The sequence below is a fragment of the Fistularia commersonii genome, chromosome 1 (genome assembly GCF_037954325.1).
Source record: "Fistularia commersonii isolate RoL2024-O1a breed Wild chromosome 1, RoL_Fcom_v1.0, whole genome shotgun sequence".
Taxonomy (NCBI): Eukaryota; Metazoa; Chordata; class Actinopteri; order Syngnathiformes; family Fistulariidae; genus Fistularia; species Fistularia commersonii.
This window is the reverse complement of record NC_141284.1, coordinates 24,296,824-24,320,572: the sequence shown is the minus strand read 5'-3', so window position 1 is coordinate 24,320,572 and position 23,749 is coordinate 24,296,824. Positions and strand designations below refer to the sequence as shown.

At 38.1% G+C, this 23,749-nt stretch overlaps 1 protein-coding gene across 2 annotated transcripts in view; it reads right to left on the bottom strand.

The window, feature by feature from the left end:
* Window positions 1-1,453: 1,453 nt before the first annotated feature.
* Window positions 1,454-23,749, bottom strand: part of LOC147237916 (guanine nucleotide-binding protein G(q) subunit alpha-like) — a 29,245-nt gene continuing 6,949 nt past the window's right edge. The window contains exons 2-8 of one of the 2 annotated variants that reach the window (XM_086156086.1): window positions 16,895-17,079; window positions 14,372-14,526; window positions 12,372-12,500; window positions 11,329-11,457; window positions 7,665-7,794; window positions 7,421-7,574; window positions 1,454-6,608 (exon numbers count right to left, since the gene is read on the bottom strand). In XM_086156086.1, coding sequence (XP_086012212.1) covers window positions 6,418-6,608; window positions 7,421-7,574; window positions 7,665-7,794; window positions 11,329-11,457; window positions 12,372-12,500; window positions 14,372-14,526; window positions 16,895-17,079 — 1,073 coding nt within the window. In that variant the 3' untranslated portion in view covers window positions 1,454-6,417. The remainder of the gene's footprint in view (window positions 6,609-7,420; window positions 7,575-7,664; window positions 7,795-11,328; window positions 11,458-12,371; window positions 12,501-14,371; window positions 14,527-16,894; window positions 17,080-23,749) is intronic. The other variant, XM_086156082.1, reaches the window with a different exon arrangement.

Below are 23,749 nucleotides of genomic sequence, written 5' to 3'. Positions count from 1 at the left end.
CCTTTCTACATATTTACACACAAAGCGGTGCATTTTTAAGTGTAAGCAGATGAAACCCGTCACCAGATGTGAACATCTGACTTCCTTGAACCCCAATGATCTGACTACATGATTGACTTGGCATTCAAGACTGCATTTTACAGGAGCCGTTGTGTTTGTTTACAAGTCCCAGTTTCCAGTCGCTTGTAGAGACTGCTTAGTCTGAAGCAAAACACAGCTGAAATGCTGACTGATAATGCATGCTATGTCAATACGTTAGGCTGACATACAAAAAGGGCTGGCAATTCTCCTTTTTTTGTAACTTGAGTCTGACACAAGTGTTTGTCATACAACTTGACTCCACACCTCTGCACTGCTTGCAAATTATGCTTAATTCACACTGTAACATGTGATGACATCAAAATGTAGACATTTGACTTCCAGCTCAAAAGTACATTAATGATACCAAGGGGGTCAGTTTGGCACCAACAGCAGCAGGATGATAATCTTAACTTTGCCTTCCTTACGTAATCAAAGCAATGGTGCAACAACCACAGAAATATGGAAATAGACTTTCAACCTTATTTCTTATGATATTATTAAAATATCCACTTATATATGGGTGTGGTCTCACTAAAAACTTGTTCAAGAATGCAGTTGTATTTTAATGAGATAACAAGCCATCACAATCATGTTAACCAAGGAAAAAACATAACAGCATTTAATTTTTTTTTTTTTTTTTTTTTGAGGACAGCAGCAGCGGAAGCTTTGAGTTTAAACCTTCAGGGGTACTTTTACATCAAAGAAATGATTCAATACATTTTGTTTTACCATAATAGTGTTACTTTTCTCTGCAAGGCCTTTCTCTGGAAAGGGATGTTAATCTACATGAAACTACCACATTAGATGAATGTGATTTTAGTAAAGCTTGGTTGAAACCTGACTTGGGGAACTGGGATATTACTAAATTGTCTATAATAAAAATAGTTTACACTTCAGTTGAAAATGAAAATCCATCACCAGATGAAAACAGAGTATCAACACCAAAGCCATCCAGATATTCAGATTAGGTTGGCCAGCTGATGTTACAAATTCAAAATAACACAGTAGCTGCTGTCAGTATATCTACTGTCCACCATTAGAAGTCTCAGACCAAATATATACATTTCAAGGATAATGGCATACATCTGGGTGCCTGTAGAAGTTGGAGACAAGCCAAACACTTTACTTTACATGTTAATTATCATTTATGAACATGTGCTATGACATAATGCATTTATTATATAGTGCGATTACTGTCACATTTTTGAGGGGCTGATATCAACCAAAGAAATCTGGCCATTATCAACATCCGGGTGTGACTGATTAATAGGGAGTGAATGAACAGGTTTGTCATTATAAATGGCCTCCCCACACATTTAATTGCAGTTCACAAACATCTAGAATCATAAAATCCACTCAACACACAACCATCAGCAAGTATAGGAACAAATTTATTTCAGTTTAAAACAGATACCTTGTCATTATGTTTCTCTCTTAGAAGGCGGCAATGATCATAAGTCATGTTCATGTTTGAATGAGGATCAGGCAACAGTGGTTGAAACAAATACATGAAACACATAAAAAATATGGCAAGAGTTATGTAAATCAATCATCGATAATAACCAACTGATTGAACGCCCTCATCAAGGGCTCTGCTTTAATGAAAACATCCAAGCCCTCACTTGCAACACAAAATAAACAGCCCATGCAATTATAATTACAATTTATTCAAAAAGAAAAAAGGAAAAAAAAATGAACAAAAATAGCAGATTATCCTTTAAATCTTCAATCTTAAATAGAGAATACAGTCTTTGTGTACTTAATCACCTATCATTTTAGTCTCTGGTGGGTTTTACTTAAAAATGGGGACCATCTTAGGCGGTGGTCCTTCGATGACGACCACGGCGTTGGCACTTGAAAGAGAGCCTGGCTCTAAAGAGAGTGGGGTTGGCACACTCAATATGATACATAATTTACATATGGTTTACATACAAAATAAAGAGGAAAAATAACAGCATATTTATACACCACTTCACAATTGACCTTCAGGTTCCATTGGAGCAAGGGAGAAAAAAAAAGTGGTCCAACAGTATTCTGGTAATGTCTTATCGTACAGCGAAAATAAATGAAACACACACAAAAGGGAACTTCGCCTAATGTTTGATTATGTGTGAACTTGGGGTTGATGTCCTGATGATATCTCAATCATGCCATTAATCCCCACTTGAAAGCAAATAACACAGTCGTGGTCTGCGAAAGGGCACACAAAATCTTACACCAGCCTTTATCAAATCAAGGCAATAAATAGAAATGTCAGTGAGGGGGAAATGAAAAAAAAGATTTTAGTCTTTCCACTAGTCAATGAGATCTGAGTTTCATACAGACTGCCTTTCCTCTTTCCAGCTTCATACATGTTGAGATAAAATGTGTCAAAAACACACTGTGCAACACTGGACTGCAAATAAACAACCACAGTCACACAAACAGCCAGTCAGCCCTTGACCGTGTGTCAGAGTTGTAGTGTCAAGTTTAAAAGTGATTGAAAAGTATGTCAATATCTGTCACTTACAGTGAACTGCACTTAAATCACAGTGGATCACTACAGCAGCTAAATACTTGGGTTTTCACACTATTTTGTCCTCTTATTCACTTAATACTGGGGGCTCAAGCCCTAGTCTTTCAAACTGCCAGTTGTCTGCCTCTTCACCACTAGTTTAAGAGATATCTTCAACAAACAAAATGCCAAGAACCATACTGGCATTACACATCATATATATCCCATTAGGTTAGTGTTTAGACTTAGTATTTTGATACATCTTTTAAATGGTTCAGTGAGTTTTCCAACTTTGAGGGGACCTTTGCTGTCCAACAATTCAGAAATTTGACTTTGAAACCACTAAGAGTACTGTTGCTAATATTTGATAATAAAAAGAGGTTTAAAATGATCATTTGAGAAGTCACCCATAATGAGAATTTACTGATTACTTTTAACATTCTTGTGTTATGGCAATCTAAAGGTTTGAAAGTTAATATAAAGAAAATAGGAGCACCTGTTCTGTCCTTCATTTTACTTGATATGTTAAGTGATACAAACGTTCTGCCATCTTCAATCAAATCATACAGTCTATAAAGAATACGGGTAAGAGCAGACCGGTGAAATTTAGATTTTCAGTAAGATGGTTATTTCCTTACTTGCATCTTTTGAGTCCATTTTGTTTAGAAGGGGGTATTTGGAATTTTGTGAGTGTTTGATTGGTTTTTAAATTGTGAAGACATAACTTGAGGTACAAGACTTTCTCATGATCAGAGACAAATGTTTTCCTTAGCTATTTCAAAAAAAGGGAAATAAGTAGAAAACACAAGAAAAAAATGCCTGCTTTTCTCATGACCTGAGAGTGTGTCCTGCTCTCTTCATGTGTCACATTCAACCACACAGCATTTGCACACATTTTACTACAACATAAAGTTCAAACTACTCATGAGAATTTGGCTCATCCCTTTTTTCCACCGTGAAAATTAACAATGTCTTGTGTTTTAACAAATTCTTTTAAAAAGAACTCTTAGTATGGATGACCTCTCACAATCTTCTTCCATTATTTGTGAGCCTTGCTGTCATAAAAAGAAACCACTGGCTGTGTGGACGGTAGGAATTCCATCTGTACACATTAAAAAAAAAAATTGAACGATGAAGTAAAACAGGACGGGCTTCAACGGTTTTGAGGCTACCAGCTAAAAGTCAAATACTTGGGAGGAGACATGCAATACTTATGTGGGTGATAGCGTGTTTAGTGGAGGGTTTCTAAACTGCATGAGGTATCACAGTTCAAATGTGAAATGAACACAACCAAACAAGAAAAACGTTAAGTGAAGAGCAGTAGAGTAAGTCCACCTAATTCACCGAAGGGCCAGATACATAAATACAGAACACTGCTTAGTGTTGATAAACTCTCTACAGGTCTTAGGTTAGCATTAACACCCTGCCTATACTTCTTATAGCACACAAATAATCTCCATTTATGAACAAGGATTTAGATAAAGAGGTGGTGGATGACTGTTGGGAGTCCACCTTCCCTCTCGCGCTCGAATGCACTGTGATAGCCCTTAATGACAATGAAGGATAAGTCACCTGTAGAAAAGTCAAAGACCAAAAAAGGTATATCTGCACTTCACTGGCACTATCAAAGCAAGCCTCAAAAAACTGGAAATGAGCAATGCAAAAAACCAACAATAGATTTTTTTGTGTTAAATTACAAATAGCAAGCATGGACCACATTGGTCAGTCACTGATAAAAAAATTCCAACTATGTTCGTACTGTACATTTTTCTAGGTATGCATTACAGCGCTGCATCTATAAACCAAGAGGAAATACAAGTTTGCTTTTTTTTTCCTTAAATAAAACAAATGTGAGGGCTCCTAAAGAAACCACGCAGTGTTATGGTTGAAGATGGGATGGAAAGCACAAATGGAAATGACATGATAGGAAATAGAAAGCAGAGAAAAAGTCCTTACTATACCAGACATTCGTTTTTACAGCAGTTGAGACTCAAGTAGGCTCCGTCGTTGGAAAACAGGAGTGCATCAACATGAAAGCATCAAAAGCAGTCAAATTATCGACACCTTCAAACCTGGTCCATAAATTAGATAAATACAAAAAAAAAAATCTTTGATTACTCTTAAAATCATCTTGTCATCATACTGTGAAGGTTCTCAGACTTATAGCTGCAGCAGCAGTGCAGAAGGAGCCTCTTTAAATGCTGCTCCTGGTCGATCGGTGAATGGACACCACTCAGCTGTCTAGTCCTATTACTCTGATGAGCTAAATCCATTATCACAGTATCAATACTACCATAAATTCATAGGAAAACTGTATGCTAACGAAAGATGATACTTATTTTTTCTTTTTTCGCCAAAGATGGTGTACCACGGAGCATTTTGTACAGGAGTGTTTTGTGTATATGTATTTACAAACTGATATACACAAACATTTGTCAGAGGGTGTATGGTTTGAAATGTTCGTAGCGCCCTCTTCCTGTCGCCACTCAACAGCAAGCAATCTTTATAAACAAAGTGACTATACAGTTTAAAAAAAAAGTAAACAAGCACATCCTGATATAATGAATGAATATGTTACGGTCAGCTGGTTGAATTTACAGCTTATGTTGAAAACGCTGCTTGTGGCTGCAGATGTGATCTGTGGGCTGAAATAAGCTGACGCCCCTCTCAAACGCCTGCTTGCTGCAGTTCTCGCCTGAATTTAGTGTTTCGTAAATAAGGTGTGTAATCAGTGGTGCCAGATGCTGTGATTCCACACAGAAAACATCTGAAGAAGGGAAGCAATGTGATTCAACTAAAGATTAAAAAAAAAATAAAAAAAATCTGCATTATTATTTATTAAAGAATCCTTATCTGTAATTCTTTTCTTGGTTGCTTCTTTTTTGTGATACTTTTTATGTAAAGATTAAAAGATTTTCTAACCGTTTCTTATCACCATTCCATTATTTCCATAATTTGTTAAATAGAAGTAGATGTAGCAACAAATTTCTATTGTTAAAAACATTTTAAAAATCTTCGCAATCAACAGGTTTTGATTTAATTCTTGCCCTCTCGTGCTTTTTTGTCTCATGTTTATATATACATAATTATTTCATAATATATAGATCTATTTTTTGCAATTGCAATGCTCACACTGGTGGGTACATTCATAGACGTGAGGTGGAGACAGAATCCTCAACCCCCTCCTCTTGCTTCCTGCGTGACCCCGCGTCCTGTCTGAGTTGCAACAGTGTCAAACTTTGATGGGATTTCAAAGAAGCCCCCTCATAGATGGTTTTAGGAGATACAGTTAAATCCTCCCTCTACATCTGAAGTATATGACCAAGCTCCTCTCACAATATTAAGGGTCGACTCCAGAGGGTCAAGGGATTTGAATCCGTAATTTATCAAACAGTTCCTTTCTTGTCAGTGCAACACGCACATACACACACACGCACACGCACGCACCGACGTCCCTTTCAGTCACTGTACAGTCCCAACAGGTGCCAGATCCAGCATCCAGGGGACATCAGACGGAGCAGCTTTGGAAGGAGCGAGGACTCTGACACGACAAGCTGCCGAGCGAAGGAGGAAGAGGGCAAGCTTTGGTGAAAGAGAGGGGTTTGTAGTAAGGAGAATCTCCGAATGTTCTGTACTGGAGGGGAAAAAGACGGAAGAGTACTATTTGTGTGGGACATTGGTGTGTGTGCGTGTGTGTGTGTGTGTGTGTGTGTGTGTGTGTGTGTGTGTGTGTCTGTATCTCGGTATGGTGTGTGCTGTGGTATGCATGAAGAGTTGGGTGCACACTTCAACAGAGGTGTGCATTTGTGCAATGGGGAAATGTGCATGTGGAAAGGGAGCCCTCACACCAGGTTGTACTCTTTGAGATTGAGCTGTAGGATGGTGTCTTTAACAGCTGCAAACACAAAGCGGATGTTCTCAGTGTCCGTGGCACAAGTGAAGTGAGAGTAGATGATCTTGTCGCTGTCTGGGTTTAAGTCCACAAACATCTTGAGGATGAACTCTCGTGCCGCCTGAGCATCTCTCTGGGGACCTTGGATATGGAAGAAAGCAGTAGCAAATGGAAACATGTACACATTTCATGTTGGCAAGGCAAGTAGCTCTTCTATTAAAGTAATTTCCTTTTCCCTTTAAATTTGGAGACAATTTTGGGCTGCTTGGGACAGAGGGCACAGTAAGGTTTTGGCGCCAGTAACTGACGGGCAGCTCTTTCCTCTCACTACACAAACTGTGAAATTACAAATTCATACTAATGTAGACACATAAATCACTATGTACAACATGGAAAGAGAGGACATGATATCAACTGAGAATAGGGGAAAAGTAGGCTGACAATCTGGGTTATGTGGGTTAGAAGTGGGTCTCTAAATATAACGTGAAATTTTGTGTAGTATCTGATTTAAAAATCAATCAACCACAGTGACAAAATAGTCTCCATCACGTTTCCAAAAAACAGAAATTATTATTGGCATCCTGAATTTGTAAAAAGGTGTACATTATGAGGTATTTTACATTATGACCCTTAGAGGACACAAGAGGACACAGTTTCTTAGCTGTGCTTAACAAAATTGTTATTGCTAAATGGTGTAGAATAAAAAGAAAAACTTCCATTTCTGTTTCACTTTATGGAATGAAATGAAACAAAGAACTAGTTATAAAACTTTTACATGAATAAGGAAAGATAAGCAAACTCTTGGGAGTGGGTTTCAGTGAATTATGCTCCTTGTCATGTATTAAAACTATTTCTCTCACAAATACCAAATCATTAGCAACTTCAGACTTTTTTTTTCATCTGTCAGATCAAAATTAACTTCATAAATAAACATATACAGATGATTATCTCACCATCAAACTCTGGAAAATAGTCCACCAAGTGTGAGTAGGCAATCTTCTCCTCTAGCAAGTCCTTTTTGTTGAGGAAGAGGATGACTGAGGAGTTCTGAAACCAGGGGTAGGTAATGATTGTCCTGAAAAGAGCTTTACTCTCCTCCATGCGGTTCTAAAATTAAGAGCAGGGTGTAGGGAAACATCAGTTTAGAACAAAGGAAATTTGACATTACGAAAAATATAGTCATTGAAATCTATCTACCTCGTTATCAGACTCCACCAGGACCTGGTCGTACTCGCTCAGTGCCACAAGAAACATAATGGAAGTGACATTCTCAAAGCAGTGAATCCACTTCCTCCTCTCTGACCGCTGACCCCCAACATCCACCATCCTAGCAGCGGAGTTGAGGTGAAGAGTTAAGATGTGGGGATAAAAACTATGGCAACCTTACTGTAACTGTTATTCATTTTGATAGGTCATGAACTAAAAGTGATTCTTAACGTGATCCAAAGATATTGGTGAAAGCTTTGTGTTAGGATATATGTTTGACAGGGTGTTGAATCCATCAAAATACATTCAAGAATAATATTGACCTTGTTAACCTTGTAAAAAAAGATATGTAGTACTTTAAGCCAGCCTGATGGTGTCCAATACTAACATTTCACCAACAGTTTATTATGACTGTTGGCTGATATTATCTTTTATGCAATACATATGATAAATTCCTAGTACACACAATCCCATGTGGCACATGGCTGGATGACAACATTTAGACACTGTGTGATGAAATACAGGTTGTGACTTCCAATTCATGTCTGACGCTAATTGTTCGGGTTTTAATACTAACAAAAGGCAGACATTGCATTTTTTAACTGTAGTTCATGAACCAAGAATTGCACGCTTTTCAAAAATTCAAATGACACAAGTCACAAAATTAAATGATGACATTTTGGTGTTTGTTATTTTGGGTTGTAAATCCAACTGATGTGTTTTACCAAGTTTTAATGAAGATTTGATTTTTTCACTATTTTCCTTCTCACAGGGGGGACTCAATTGTTAGCCTAATTATCAAAATTTCTTGACTCTACCCCCCCAAGTCAGGGAGTAATTAAAATTCAACATAATGGATTCAACAACCTGAGAAGCTGACTGACATGACGCAGGTTTTTTTTTGGTCACACAACAGTTTTTTTTTTTTGTAATGGCGAATGTGTGCAAAATCTTTACGCAAGGGTGAGGAGTGACCGCGAATAAGCATTTGTCCATGTGAGTCATGCACGAAACGACAAAGAGGAAAGACACTTCAACAGATATAAGTTGTTTTTAGAATGAATGCCAATCAGCTTGAGAAGCCATTTAGTTCTCATAGGGTGTCAAAAAATTTGTTCGACTTTTCAGCATCCTTTAAGGTCTCCTTTAAGGTCTAGAAAATAAAACTCGAGACTTTATTGCAGATCCACTGAGTCTTAGTGAGAGCTACTTATTCCTGACTTGAACATTTTACTGAAATTGTTCAAATAAAAGTCATTCATCTTTAGGTTCCTTCTGGTAATGTAAGAAGACAAAATTACATCTGATATTCAAATATACTCATGAGGTGTAGGGAAGCAGAGCTGGAAGAACTGTGCGTTGACACATTCTTTTTACTACTCCACAGCTATCTAAAACTTCCCTGGCATGTCTAGTAGAAGACCACAATAGAGTTGATATTTTCAAAAGTAATTGGGGGAAGGCAAAAGAAAATATAAGACTGCCATAAATGCAGGATCTAAGAGACAGAAAGCAGGCAGAGGCAGGACAAAGAAAACGAAGCGTAGGGAAGGAGGTCATAAACACGGGCAACCTCTGATGTTGGGAGTCCTTTTCATGGTAGAAATACGTATTCTGAATTTCCCAATGAAGAGGAAAGAGCAGACTCAGCCACCACGGTCAAAAACATGTTTCAGGCCAGTCTATGACATCTATTGAGGAGCAGGGATATATGAGATAGCAAGCGAACAAACAGCTTTCTACAATTTACCAGTTGATCGTTGTCGGACAGAATGAACAACCTCAGTTGTAGTTAAAGTCCCTCTTTTTTCAGACTCATAGTTTACTGAAGCACGACATTGAAAAAGGGGTCTAAGGGCACTTGTCTATCCAAATTGAGAATATTAGTTTTCTCTGAAAAAGTTAATGCATTTGCATTCAGAAACAGCCAGAAAAGTGTTTTCATGCAATATCATGGAGTCAAAATAGAATGACCTTTGGAATTTAAAATGCTATCACTTTGTCTTTTAGTGTTATGTGCAATGTCTTAATTAGTGCTCTAGCTCAGGGGATAGGGCCATTACTGTGTTTGTGAGATCACAGTTGACCTTGACCTTTGACCACCTACAGCTAATCAGTTCATCCTCGAGACCAAATGAGAGTTTGTGCCAGATTTGCAGTGAATCCCTTCCAGGCTAAATGAGCTGTGTTCATGAGTATGGGAATTACTTTGATGTGAGATAATGGGGACAAAAAATTGCCAAGTTCTCACAATGTCCATTTATTGGGCCAACAATAACGTAGCATTCAAAATGATTAAGTGTGTTAAAGCTTTTTTACAAGAAGCTCATACCATAGTGATACTTGAATAATAATCATTCAACTGTAACTGACTCAGTCTAGAGATGAACACATTCACGATGTGGTCATGTCAGTCTCAACAGTTTTAATTAAATCATAACTCCTGCACTTGTCATGTCATGCGCACAAGCAACAAAAATGGTTAGGAGGGTATGATTTAAAAAACAGTTGATTTTAAAAATGTACCTATAGAGATACTCATGATATTATATTGCTTTAACAATTTAAATTGTCCAACGCTTACTTCTAATGATTCTAATCTTCTGGAGGCTATTTATTATTAGACACCTTGAGAAGTCTTGGAGGCCATACTTCAGCATTAGGGATGATTAAGATTGTCGCAAGTCAGTAGCATAAAACCATAAGAATTATGCAACTCACTTGGTATGAAATATCCAACCACTGTATGGAAAATTTTATAATGTCATGTTCCTGCTGGCAAGTACTGGCTGAGCCATTAATGCTCTGTATTCCTGGATGAAATACTAATTTTTAAATTTATGAATCCTCACAAGGCTTCAGCTTTAGCTTTCCAAACCGAGCTTCTTCTTGACAAGGTCAACTTTTATTCATCGGGGGGGCTCGGTCCCAGTTTCATTAAGTCTTCATTTTAAGATAAGCCATTCTGAATAGTATTTCACATCGAGAACCTTTTAAATCAAGCTATTGTATAAACAGCATTCTGGATTATTAAAATCCGGCACATTTAGCTGCTCTGTTAGATGCACAGGTGCAAGCCTGAGGACCAGGTGAAACACGGCCTCTGCTGTCAACGAAATCTGTTACAATTCACTGTGCAAGGCTGCCTCCTGGTGGTGGCCCAGTCCACTATGGTCCGCAGAGACCCGGGGCCATTATAGGCCCTGCAGGACCTGCAGCCCAAAATAACATTCCTCTACCGCGGAGAGGACGACCTCGTTTCTTCTGCCAGCCGAAAAGGAAGAGAGGAGACGAGGAGGAAGAGAGGAGATGACCCATTTACAGAAACTGGGCACCCGAATGTAGGACTATGGGTTCGTTCTGAATTGTGTGTGTTGTATATGGTACAATTGCTTTTTGTAGCAGAGGGTAGAAGAAACTGAAGGACTATGAGGAGATGATTTCTAGTAAGAGGGATGTGTTAAGAAGAATTGGCATGGGATGTAGGCAATCACATCAATTGCATTGATAAAAATCACAGTCTTTCACCTGATGGAAACAACAAAAGGTGTATTTTTTGTTTGGTACTCATGATAAAAAAAACACATCAAAAGGACTTAGGGCTTAATGATGTCATGACATTGGAGGACATAGGTTCACAGAGGCATCTTTCTACCTGAAAATGATGCTTTGCAAGTCGAAGGGATACTCTATGATTCCTGTAGTGGGGATGCGCACCCTGAGCACATCCTGCTGAGTAGGAAGATAGTTGTGATCTGCAATGCGATCCAGATCGGAAAGATAACTACAGGCAGGCCAGTTGAGAAAGAGGGGGATAAACAGAAAAAAAGAGAGACAGGAAAACAGTTATATAAAGCGTGACGGGCAATTACTGCAACCCTTGCCATTCCAGGAAGTGTGGAGCAGTCCTGTTGAGGAAGCTTCACAGAAAAGACCTCAAACAGAGGGGTGTTACTCTGTGTCACTGCACCAACAACACCCTCCCCATAAAGCTCTTAGATTTTGAGCTCAGACACCTTGTCGTCCAATAAAAAAATGGGATTTATGGATCACTTGGCACAGTGAGTTGGTATCAGTGACTTTCAGCAGTGACTACAGTAGTGTCAAGGGAGCACACTGGTGCTGGATAAAGAGAGAGAGGACAGGTATATAAGTGATAGCAGGAGACATATTCTCTACGTTTTTCAGAAAATTGTAAAATGGTTTTGACTCGTTTGAATTTGCTCTCCAATTGCTTCACTGATTTTATATCAAATTCCTAGAGAATCACTCACATCACTGCCCATCCCATCTTCATCTGGTATTTACTCCCTTCAAGCTTTGGTGCAGCTTGTCTGGCCTAAGTTTATATCCTGGGGCCAGAACCTCAGCACAACTCACAACACAAACCACTGATCTCTTATCAGGCAAAACAACCAAGCCTCCAGGCTCCTTTTAGTTGAGCAAAACATTATACTTGCTCTTCTTCGGAGGAAAACTTCCTCTGTCCTTCGAATTGGCATGTGCTTTCATCATGGCATTATAATACCATTTGCAGAATTGCATTATTGTAAATTCAATAACTGTATTCTAATATATATACAGTAATTCACCAATAACTGTCCTTTTTTGGCCTATATTTTGAAACGCAAGCTTAGCATTAAGCTCAGTGGTTTCTACTGGAGTCATGGTGATGCAGTCCCGGTTCCATTGGGGTACCTGAAGATGACATTCTCCAGGTCAAATGGATACTCTATTATGCCTGTGGTGGGAACACGAACTCTTAGCACATCCTGCTGGGTGGGTACATATCCCTCTGCAGTCACACGGTCTATGTCGCTAAGATAACTGGGGATATACATGAACAATGTGGATAACACTGACATGAAATAACAGTATTCATTCTCATTAAATCATCCATTAAATAACATAGCCAGCATATTTGGTATCACATTACCATTCCAACCATAACTGCATGCAAGCAGGCCTGGAGCTACATTTAACCGTGATGATCAATGCCTACAGCCAGGGGGTGCTGTTACTAAGCCTCTTTCAAACATAACTATAGTATGAAAAAACGAAACCTATTCAAATAAAAATGAATCAAAATGAATTTTGTCCAAATTTGGAAATAAAACACAAGGAACACTAAGAAACACACGCACTCAGACACTAGCAGAAAAATATCCTAATGTCTTTTTAGTGCTGGAACTTGCTTCTTTTTGACAGATTGTGTGTTTTTCCACAGAGACGGTGGCTGGAATATTACTGTTCTATTCTCTTAGTCAGACCTCCCACTCTCAGGTCTGTTTCTAATAAAACCTACCCAGGAGCATTAAATAATCTTATAACTGCAAAGAAATAGCCACTATGGACAAAAATTTCTATTGATGCCAAATACATAGCTGCACTTGATTCGGTTTCTGGTGGGTGCCTAATTCGAGGAAGTTAGAAGTGTTTCTGCTGACAAGAAGGGTATAAATCAAAAGTCTGCTGTGACAGGATTCTTATCAGTCATTTTAGTGCAGGAGTCTGAATTACAATAAATGCCTATTTAACATGACAGTTACACTTGTATAAACACAAACATATAAATGAGAAATGTACACTTCAGCATCCAAATTCTATATAAAATGATACAAATAGTAGTTTCACAAATGGGATGTATTTGTCACAAGGATTTCAATACAAAAGCAGACATGAAAAAATACAAATGATGTCTCAAAGTGCACCGTTATCAACTCAATATAAATATATACTTGAGTTATTAGGAATAAATCGAAATTTTATCGACCCCTGACCAACATACCGAGCTGATGAGTTAATGTGTCCCCACATGCTGTTTAAAGTAAATGTATTTTACACAAGAACAAAGAAAAAACAATACATACTAGTGCTGGGCAAAATGAGGTGAAAAAAAAAAAGGATTCATATCATCCAGACCATATATGTACAAATAGATATGAAGGTATGACAGCATCCAATGTGTGACATCTGAAAAAACTGAATGCGGATTGAATATCCCCAAAGATGGTGATGTTTAAATCAAATTATAAGTATCCAAATTTAATAAATTTTGAAGGATGGTTAATACGGAAAGTGGGTGCTGGATATAAAGCCCTGTCCAGTATACATTCCAGCACCAGAAAAACAATTACATTTACTCAATCTTCACATGTAAAACAAGACTAAAATGACAGGGGAAAATTAAAGTCAGTTCCCTGAAATAAAATGATAGTGATTGACAATGAATGATTCAGCAGCATATTACAGACACAATGTAGGGGGACTTTTTTCTATCACTTTAGTGAACTGTATCTTTAAAATATCATCTTCTTGTGCACACGTTTCCAGATTCATTAAAAACACAGATTTAACTGCGGAACTGATATCCACAATACAAATGCGTGTCAGATCAATCAGTTTTACCCCTATATTCATTAGTGTACATGCACAGCCTAAAACGAAGACAAAAAATGGATTTAGGGAAGTTGAGGAAGCAAAAAACCCTTTTCATTAGCCAATAGTCATTTTGAGTTTTAATTGAATCATTACAAATTGAGCATTTTCCTAAATCAATATTAGATTTGAAAAAAAAAAAAAAAAAGATAATAGAATTATGAGCCTGATCAAAATAGTTCAGGAATGTTGAGAGAATAATGAAATTAAAATGGTTAAACATTTCAGTTTAGCAAACCAGCACACACACACATACGTACTATTTAGTGGAGTCAGAAAGCTGGTACTCTCTGCGACGGTCATAGGCCTCCTGAATCCCCGGGTCAGCCCATAGGGTTTTGATAGCCACAATATATGGCTCGTCAAACCCATTTATCTTCTCGATATCTACTTCCTTCACCAGCATGGCATTAGACTGGAAAGGTGAGCAGGAAAAAATGAATAAAGACCATCAGAACAATGCATAATCTTTACACAGCTGCACAGTTGCTCGAACATGTCTGCAGAGCACTGCTCCATAGTTGAACACCTTGTTGGCTCCTATGATTTTGCGAGTCTCATTTATAATTCCGCCTGAGAACAAATGACTAAAAACAGCGTACATGATGAAGAACCCAAAGGTTAATTCTTATTTGCTGTTGAGTGAAAACAAGGCTTTAAGGAGAGAAAAACAAGCATACAAAAACTCCCGGTCATACATAGAAATATTACAATTGATATTACAATTTCTATTTACCCACCAAAATTGTAAGTATATGTATAAAACTACAATATTTAAATTGCCCTGGTGGCCTAGGGAGAAAAACTGTCTCTTGAACGACATGCCTTGCATGGCACACATCTCCTGTCAGAAGATCAGAGAAATCTAGCAATTACAAACACCCAATTACAGTTACTTAGGCCAGGGTTAAATGATAATTTGTGGGAAAAAGTCTCCAATGTTATATTATGTGCTAAATAACTCATTTTGGGGGCTATCAAATTAAAACTCTAACTTCCACTGACGACTATAAAACAACTATACGATAACAACTATAAAACTAAAGTACTTCATTTGCAAGATATATAGTAAGAAGTGGTTACTACTTGACAAAATGTTATATTAAACACACACACACACAGACATGAACGCACGCACACACACACACACAAAACAACCAGAGGTGTCCTTGCCTTGGCTAAGCAGTTGCACCACTTGCTGTTTCCTAATGGGAGAGGAGACACTGGTGCAGCTGCTAAACTGAACTGACTGGCTGTACAACCTCCTAGCCACCGATGACTGCCTCAAAGACAATAGGTCATTCAACATTAATGCTGCATGGCTTATTAATCAAACCTCAGGCTTGCGCTCTTTTTCACCTCGACCAGTCAAGACATCCACATCGAGATTGAATCTGTCCAAGGTTTCTACCGGGTAAAAGGCACTTTTTCCTTTTGGCAATCGCCAAAAATCCTTGCTGATGGAGGTATGCTCAGTCCCTTAACAATTAGTATTAATAAAGTATTCTGGTCAAGACCTCCTGCGCGTAAATTGCCATCAAATACCTCTTTCGTGAATCAGCATTATGAACATATAATCTGCCTTTGAGATACAGCAACACCTACACATATGCTTTTGCATAGCGATGTAGAAGGGTTGCTGCCGACTCCTATTCCGAAATTTTAGCACAGTATACGAAAGCGCCAGCTTAAGGACTCCTAATCCTTATTAATAAATAAGATAAAATTCAGTGCAGCATTTAACATATATTAAAGATACCTTGGAATAAAATCTCTACATGTCAATGATTCAATCACTTTATGCTATGTTTGATCGAAAAGTGTTAAAAATCATAAATTAAGCTTTCCAGTGCTAAATAAGTTGATCTTTGACAGACATACTAGCTTATGGTCATTTTCAGTCTGACATTTGCGGCTCATTTGATTAATGCACATTAACTTGAGCTTTAATACTAACTGAATTTAAGAGGAAAAAAAACACCATACATGAATCTGTACGACTGAGCCGCAGGGAATCTTCAAATCTTTGTAGTTGACAGTTAACAGTCAAGACAATTTATATTTCATTGTATTTCTTATTCTTCCTCCTTTCTACTATTATCTATGACTGTTATGTTTTTACTTGAAACTCTGGCACAACAATTTCCTTCGGGATAAATAAAGTTGTTCTCATCTCATCTCATCTGAGGACTTGACAAACTTCTGACACGCACATAACAAGAAAATGAATAGAAACATGCATAAATATGCATTGCCTTATAAAATGTCATATTTGAATCTTTATCAAATCACATTGATGTCAAAGCAGCCATTTATACTCATCAGGTGTTGAGTATACATTTTTCAGATATTTGTGGTTTAAATATCATGACAACTTTCTTTTTGTCATTACTTTCTTACATTGTTTACAGATAGCAGGAGATGTAGGTGTTACGAACAGAAGGCGTTACAGTGTCATTCAATGGGACATAAAAATTGTGGAAATTGGCCATTTGCTCTGATTGCCATTGTAAGACAACATGGTAAATAGCACTTGTTTATGTGTGTGTGAAGTGGGGAGCTAAACACCAAACTCCTGCTTGTTAGCTTATCAAATATGCATTCCAAAACATTCAAGCTGGGAGTGGTGTATTAACCAGGTAATACACACGTGTCAACATTGCTCTTCTAATTTTTAAAACAATTAGGACAGCCTGGTTTTCTTCCCTGATAGAATCAGTGATGCAGTGACAGTCAATTAAGGGTTGGCAACAAAGAAAGAGGATCATGAGATCACATCTTACCCTATTTTGCTCATATTTGTAGGGGATCTTAAGGTTCTCAGTGGCACGAATCATTGCCTGCATGGAAGTGAAGATGTTTTGGTAAACAAGCCGGATGAAGCCTCTCTTATCTTCATCGGAGTAGCCAGCTCCATGAATAATCCTCATCTGCTTGATGAAGGTGCTCTTGCCACTTTCCCCTGTACCTGAGGATGACATGACACACAGAAAGATGAGTACAAGGCAGGGTGAAAGCAATTTTGTATTGATGGTAGTTTATAACACAACATTAATTATGATTTGCATTGGGTTAGGCTTAGTACACACAAAATCCAACAACTTCACCATTCATGTGACAACTCATAGTATGTGCACTTAAGATATACATTCTGGGTCTGACCCTTTGAAATCCTTGTTTGACTTGAATATTTTTTGCCAATGATGCTTTAACCAAGAAAGCATATGTAGGCAGCGGGGCTCAGGTGGTAAGAGATGCCATCTCTGAAACAAGTTTTTGGTTCTCATCCCCCGCACTAAACCCCTTCTTTTCTTCGCTGGCACTGCTCAAGTGTCTGCCCATTGCTCAAGGTTCATCCATGATGGGTAAAAATGCAGAGAGAAGTTTCTCGCAGGGGATTAATATAGTATTTAAAACTAAATTTTATCACGTAAAGGTGGTTCTACAGTCATCTAGCACCTCTGGAGGTAAAAACCCATACATTGTGTTCACAAAATGCACTTAATAAGTGAACGGGACTTCTAATGGCAATGGCTTTGAAGAATATTGCATCAATTTTATTAATCGGTTTGCAATACATTTTCCCCAAAACATATTTCAAAGACTTATGGTGAATTCATGGCATGAATGAATTCATATTGTAGTCAAGTATGTTGCAGACAGCAGCTTCAGCCCCCCTCAATAGAGCCCAATGTCTCAGTTTAGAGTTTAACAAAATACTATTGTATGATTGACAGCCTAAGTTTGCAAAGTGATTTATTAAGAAACATGTCAGGACGTATTTTTTAAGAACTACAAAAAGAAACAGAGGAGTATATTCAATATTGGTAAGGCCCTTCCAAATAAACTTCTCAATTAAAACTGTTGTCTGGTTTCAGCAAAAGCAGAAACAGTATTTCCTTCGGGTTATTGCGGGGACCCAAGTAAAAGTTTATTGATTTCATAAAATTAAGTAATTTCTCAGTTACCTTATCACTGGCCGAGGTAACGGGCCAAATTAATGTTTCACTGGAAAAATGATAAAACAACTCTTTTGTGTCACGTTTGTTTTCAGTGGTCCATTCAGTATTTCTAGTAAATACAAAGCCACAAGTCAGAGGGAAAGATGATAGATGATCAGAAATACATGTGATACTTGAGAAAAATTACATCTCTATGACTTACTCACAGAGAAAATGAAATGTCAGATATTTATCACAATGGGTTCATTTGACTTTTTTTTTCAAGGCAAGAATCAGTTTGATAAATGCATGTGTCTCTTTGAAACACACACAGAGCCGGTACAAATTTAGCATCACATTTTGAATGTTGATTTTTGAGCATGTTTCAGGTATCTGTTGCAACCTAGCAGGGCATTTGCTTTAGGTTTATTACATAGACACTTTTCTTTGCCTCTGGTTTTAAACCAAGTGGACTTTTTGAATTTTTCACTGGTACTGGTTTACTGGTACTTTAATGGCATTCAGCCGATTATCAAAATATTTTTAAACCTCTGTCGAGGAACCTTAAAATAAGTGGTTTCCTCTCCTCCGGGTTATTTTTCAATGAATAATGGCAATATAGCTGAGTAGGGAAGGCAATTGATGCCACTAATTCTTAGGTCAGCTGTCATTACTTCTTAAAAAGGGGCACATAGATACAGTGCATGTAACATTTAATTGCCGTTTTTTTTTTTTTTTTTCTTGCTCTTTCTACAGGCTCTTCATATACTGACAAATATATTGTAGACGGTTTACCCAAAATTCTACACACAAACTGTTCCGAGGACATGTACAGCTGTTTAAATAAAGACAAATAAATAAATAAAACATGTGGCACTGGTGCCAAAAACGGTTGTTGTCAAGAGGCTGTATTCCTGTAGTGATTTTCTTAGCCCTTCTGGTTCTCAATCTGGCTGCAAGGTCAACAAATAATTTCAAACGGTAGTGACTTTTTTCACATTTTTATGTGAAGTCGTGTGAAAGATAGCGCATTATAATCCACTACAAAAGCCTAATTTAAAAAGGAAACTGTAATCTTTGCATTGCGTAGAAAAGCTTTTTAGGGTAAAAAGTAATAGTGCCAAATGAACTTTCACTTGCTTGGGGGTCTATCGGGTCTAACCCACATTTCACACTGGCCCTCTGTGTTCTACATGGCCAGAAAAACCAGCCTCAGGCCACACACAGACACACACACGCAAAAAGCTGATAGCGTTTCAATCCTCTGAAATCAAATGGAATCCAGCACATACATAATATCTGCAAACTGAAAAGGCAAAGCGAGGGGAAAAAAATACACACTCATCTCACCACCACCTACATTCAAGGTTTTTGAAGAACAGCCATATTTCTATTGCCATGGCAACCCCTCCTCTGTTTCTTTTTAATTCGTTTTTTTTTTTTGGCTTCTTTTTAAACCCCTCCCATCCACCCCTTCGCTGTCCTCCCTTTCGTTGCAGACAGTAAATATAACTGTGAGACCCTCAGGCTTGCTCTGTGCTCTTCATCTTTCGGTGTACCACAGAGAAGAACGGCCTCGGCTCTGCACAGACTTTGGGGTAAAGCTGTTCGAGGTCAGTACCAGGGGCTTCATTGCACGAAAATCCTGGAAATAAGGTGGGAGAGGTAGTCTCTTCTCTGATCATACAGAAGATATGCCGTAATTGGTAGTACAATACAAGGGTATCAAAAGTATGTCCATAAGAGAAAAGGACACTCCCTCAATCTTCTTTCTACAAAATGTCCAATTTTGGAAAACACACTCGTCAGACTGATACAGTGAAAAGGTCTTATCTTTCACCACTCGCCAGCTTAATGTCTGATTTATTTCTCGTGACCCCATCACAAGATCTCTCTCCGCAGTGTTCTCTTAACTGTCGTGTCCCTCTTTCACCAGCCAACACACTACGAGTCTCTGTCCTCCCTTTTCCTTCCCCGATTGTACCAGCTGGAGCCACAACCATTCCATGCCCTTACCAGCTACCCCCCACAAATACACTCCACTCCACTCCACCGGCCCCTTCTCTCCTCCCCTCCGTCACACCCGCTCCCAGCCTCCCTTAGGCTAGAAATATGACTCTTCATTCCCATCCCTCTCTGTCAAGAATTTTGGATATTCATAACTAGAATCCATCCATTCTTTTTAGGTAATGACCTAGAAAAAGGAGGTCATCCTTTAATAGCTCACACACAACTTGGATTTGATAAGGTTTCTGTTCTAGGTAGGGATAAGTGTGAGGAGAAAAAAAAAAGAGCTTAGATGATGCCTCAGTGCAAGGTAAAATCCAAGCCCAGGGACATTTTGCTCCTATTAGGAGTGAAATTATTCGGGCTCACTGATGTCAGTGTCTCTGAACGCTGACTTCGACTTCAACTCTCTTTCGCTCTCTCTTTCATCACAAAGTACAAAACATTTTGCTGGCGCACTCATTTATACCAATTGATTGCCAGAATGAATAGCAAAAAATTTGTTGCCAGCATAAGAAAAATCTAGGTTGGAAAAATTAAAAGCAACACTTGCCCTGATAATATAACAATTATATATGTTGCTAATGATGGAGGTCTTTTGAAAGGCCAGCAGATCAAAATGTGATTATCGCCAGAAAACATAAATGTATAGAGAACACAATACAATGATATCGTATTGGGGATTATATTATGTAAAGACCGATGCGATACTTAATGCTGCAGACTGGAAGGACCCGACTATGCAACTCCAGCACTAACAAAAAAAACTTGGACATACAAAGAAGTTGCACATCATCTTATTTTCACTCACAGTTTTGGCCTCCAATGCTTATGAAAAGTAGATAAAAGAAATAAAACAATTAGTGTCACATTCCATTTGCCAATAATGCTTTACATTTTGGAACGAATGAGAGAGCATTAGGTAAACAAGATATAAAACTGAATAGGTATTTGGAAATATTTTTGTGATTAAATTATTTTAGCTGTGATGGATCAGCAGTAACTAATGATGCATACACCATGTATCAACACAAGCAGGCACGCACACACACACAAACCAAGACTGATCCTTTTACTTGGAAGAATATGACAAATATCAAAACAGACATAGGGCCAACCAAAATGTAGCATGGGGGTGTGGGATAAGCCAAGAGAGCCTGGAAGTACGCCACACACACGCATGCACGCAGCCTAGCTGTGGACAAACAGGTACTATGGTCAATCAGGAACGGAAGTTACCTTTAATGCAATGACCCATTCCTTGCCTTGTTTTTGGCAATGACCTGGGTCACACATGCCCGCACTCACACGCACACAAAACACTTTGCAGCACACCAGCATAGACACAGAGAAAATGATCTCTTTCAGTTTTCCTGCAGTTTTCTGATATAGTGCTTGCTGTCAGGATCACTGCAAAATACTGCTGTTTTGTGCTGATGTAATGTCTCTGCCTCTGCAAAGTGCTTTATGTGTGTGGGTGTCGACTCTGTAAATATATTCAATAGCATGCTAAGCACATGTTACACACATTTTATATGTAGCTTACAGAAGAGTTTGGATTATGCAGCAGCATTCCCATCTTCAAAATACATTGTTTGGGTGCAACGAACAAATCAGACTTAGCCTACATACTGTCATAAATAACTTAACCATAGAACTTCTTCTCATCATGGAAATTCTATGACAACATGTCCACACAAGGGCAAAAACTGTACATTGTCCATCTCTGATACACAGATTTAAATGTATCCACATTTGGTCTGTGCACATCTTTTACAAGAAATCACTCATGTGACTGGATGACTTCCAACATTTGTAGAATTCAAAACCACACTATAAGCCAAACATTGTGCAAAAAAAGCCTTTCACTCTACACCTAAAAGATGAAGTGAAAGACGCTGGAACAGCATGATCTGAGAGAAGTGTGGGTTTTACTGTACACAGCAGCTGACAGGAGTAAAGAGGGATGAACATGCCACTGTCAGCACAGCGCCAGCTGTGAAAGCCAACAGTGGGGACAACCACTGGCTACATCTCTTGTCTGGGGGCTGAAGGCAGCAGCACTATGTGTGACAGTCATCTCACCTTATTCACCCCACTTCTCCAAAGAAGATGCTATGAAGCCATTTAGGAAAGCCTGTGTGTAAAAGGCAGCACGTAAAACAGAGCATTTCTGTAAAACTAGGAAATCTAGAGTAAGGCTGCATGGAGAACATACTTGAATGTTTAGTTCCTCTGATATATACGTTCCCGCAAATATCCCTTTATCAATTCAATTTATCAATGTGCTTGGAAATTATACCACAAACTGAGGACTTTATAAAAAAAAAATTCTACCAAGACTAAATCCAAGGTCTATTTGAAATAAATTGTTTTTTTTTTTTTTTTTTATAAATTATGCAAACCATTTCCTATAAGTTTCCACAAATAAAATGTCAATACCTTCAATACATCTCCAAGAAAGAAAATAATATTTTTTCTGAATAGATTGTTTTTTTTTCCTTCTAGTATGTAACCTAGACTTTGAATCCACCCACTGCAACTTGCTGATGTCATACAGTCTGGTCTGGCATCATGAAACTGAGGTTTCTTGGTTAATAAAGTAATTATTCAATAAACCATGAATTTGTCATGAATTTGTCATGACCCCCTTTTACAAATGTAATTTTACATGCCTTGCTAATATCACTAGATCCCCCCCTAATTCCGCTCAAAATCCCCATGAAACCACTGGACGGTGGCTAAGGGCAATGGTATCAGTATCAACTTGTCAACTTAAATGATGCCAGAATCGGTTTTGAAGGACTGGTTTGGAATAAATCAAATCCTACGCCTGCTTGAAAATTTGTTACAGTGAAAAGAAGGTCTGAGTGAAGATGGAAAGTGTAAATATGGAACTTGGTGACCAAAACCCCAAACACTAGACCTGTTTAACTTTATTACAAGCTGGTACATATATCCCTTGTCAAAACATTGTTTTTGATCAAAAACAGTGTTCAGCAGTTTTAGTGGAAGACACACTGAAATTAATGTTTTCAGAGTCTTAGAAGTGGCTCATTGTCTGATAGCTCCTAGCCAAACATCGTCATTAATAAATATACAACCACATGAGCTCTGAAAATTATAATAAGGTTGTGTTTTTTTTAAGGCTTTATCAGTGCAAGTTGAGGCTTTACATTTCCAAATGTAGCATTTCCCTAATTCCCCCATGGAACTGAACACAAAACAGGTATGGGCTCAAAAAATAAAAATAAAAAAAATCACCCATAATAGCAATAATGTATATAATGTTTAATCTTATATTTCATAGATGTTCATAAATAAACAACATTCTCATAGCTCATTTTTAGTCTGCTGACAATCCAAAGTGTTTCCTGGTCATATTCACACATTTATACACACAGACAAACACTGTTAACACAGGGAGTTACTCATGCATTTATTAACTTATGGCACAGCCTCTGGAGGAAGAAGTATCTGTCTCAACAAGACCCACTGATCACACCAGTAACCTTTGATTAGTAAAAGACTTCTGCTGTCTGAGCCACAGTGGCATTGAGCCATGTGGCCCAAAACAGCAACACTGCTTATTCTTACTAGAGCTGCCAATACCTGCATTTTTAGTCAGATATGTTGAACTTTGCCCCGAGTGATAAGTGATAGTTGGTACAGGAACAAAAAGGAAATTGT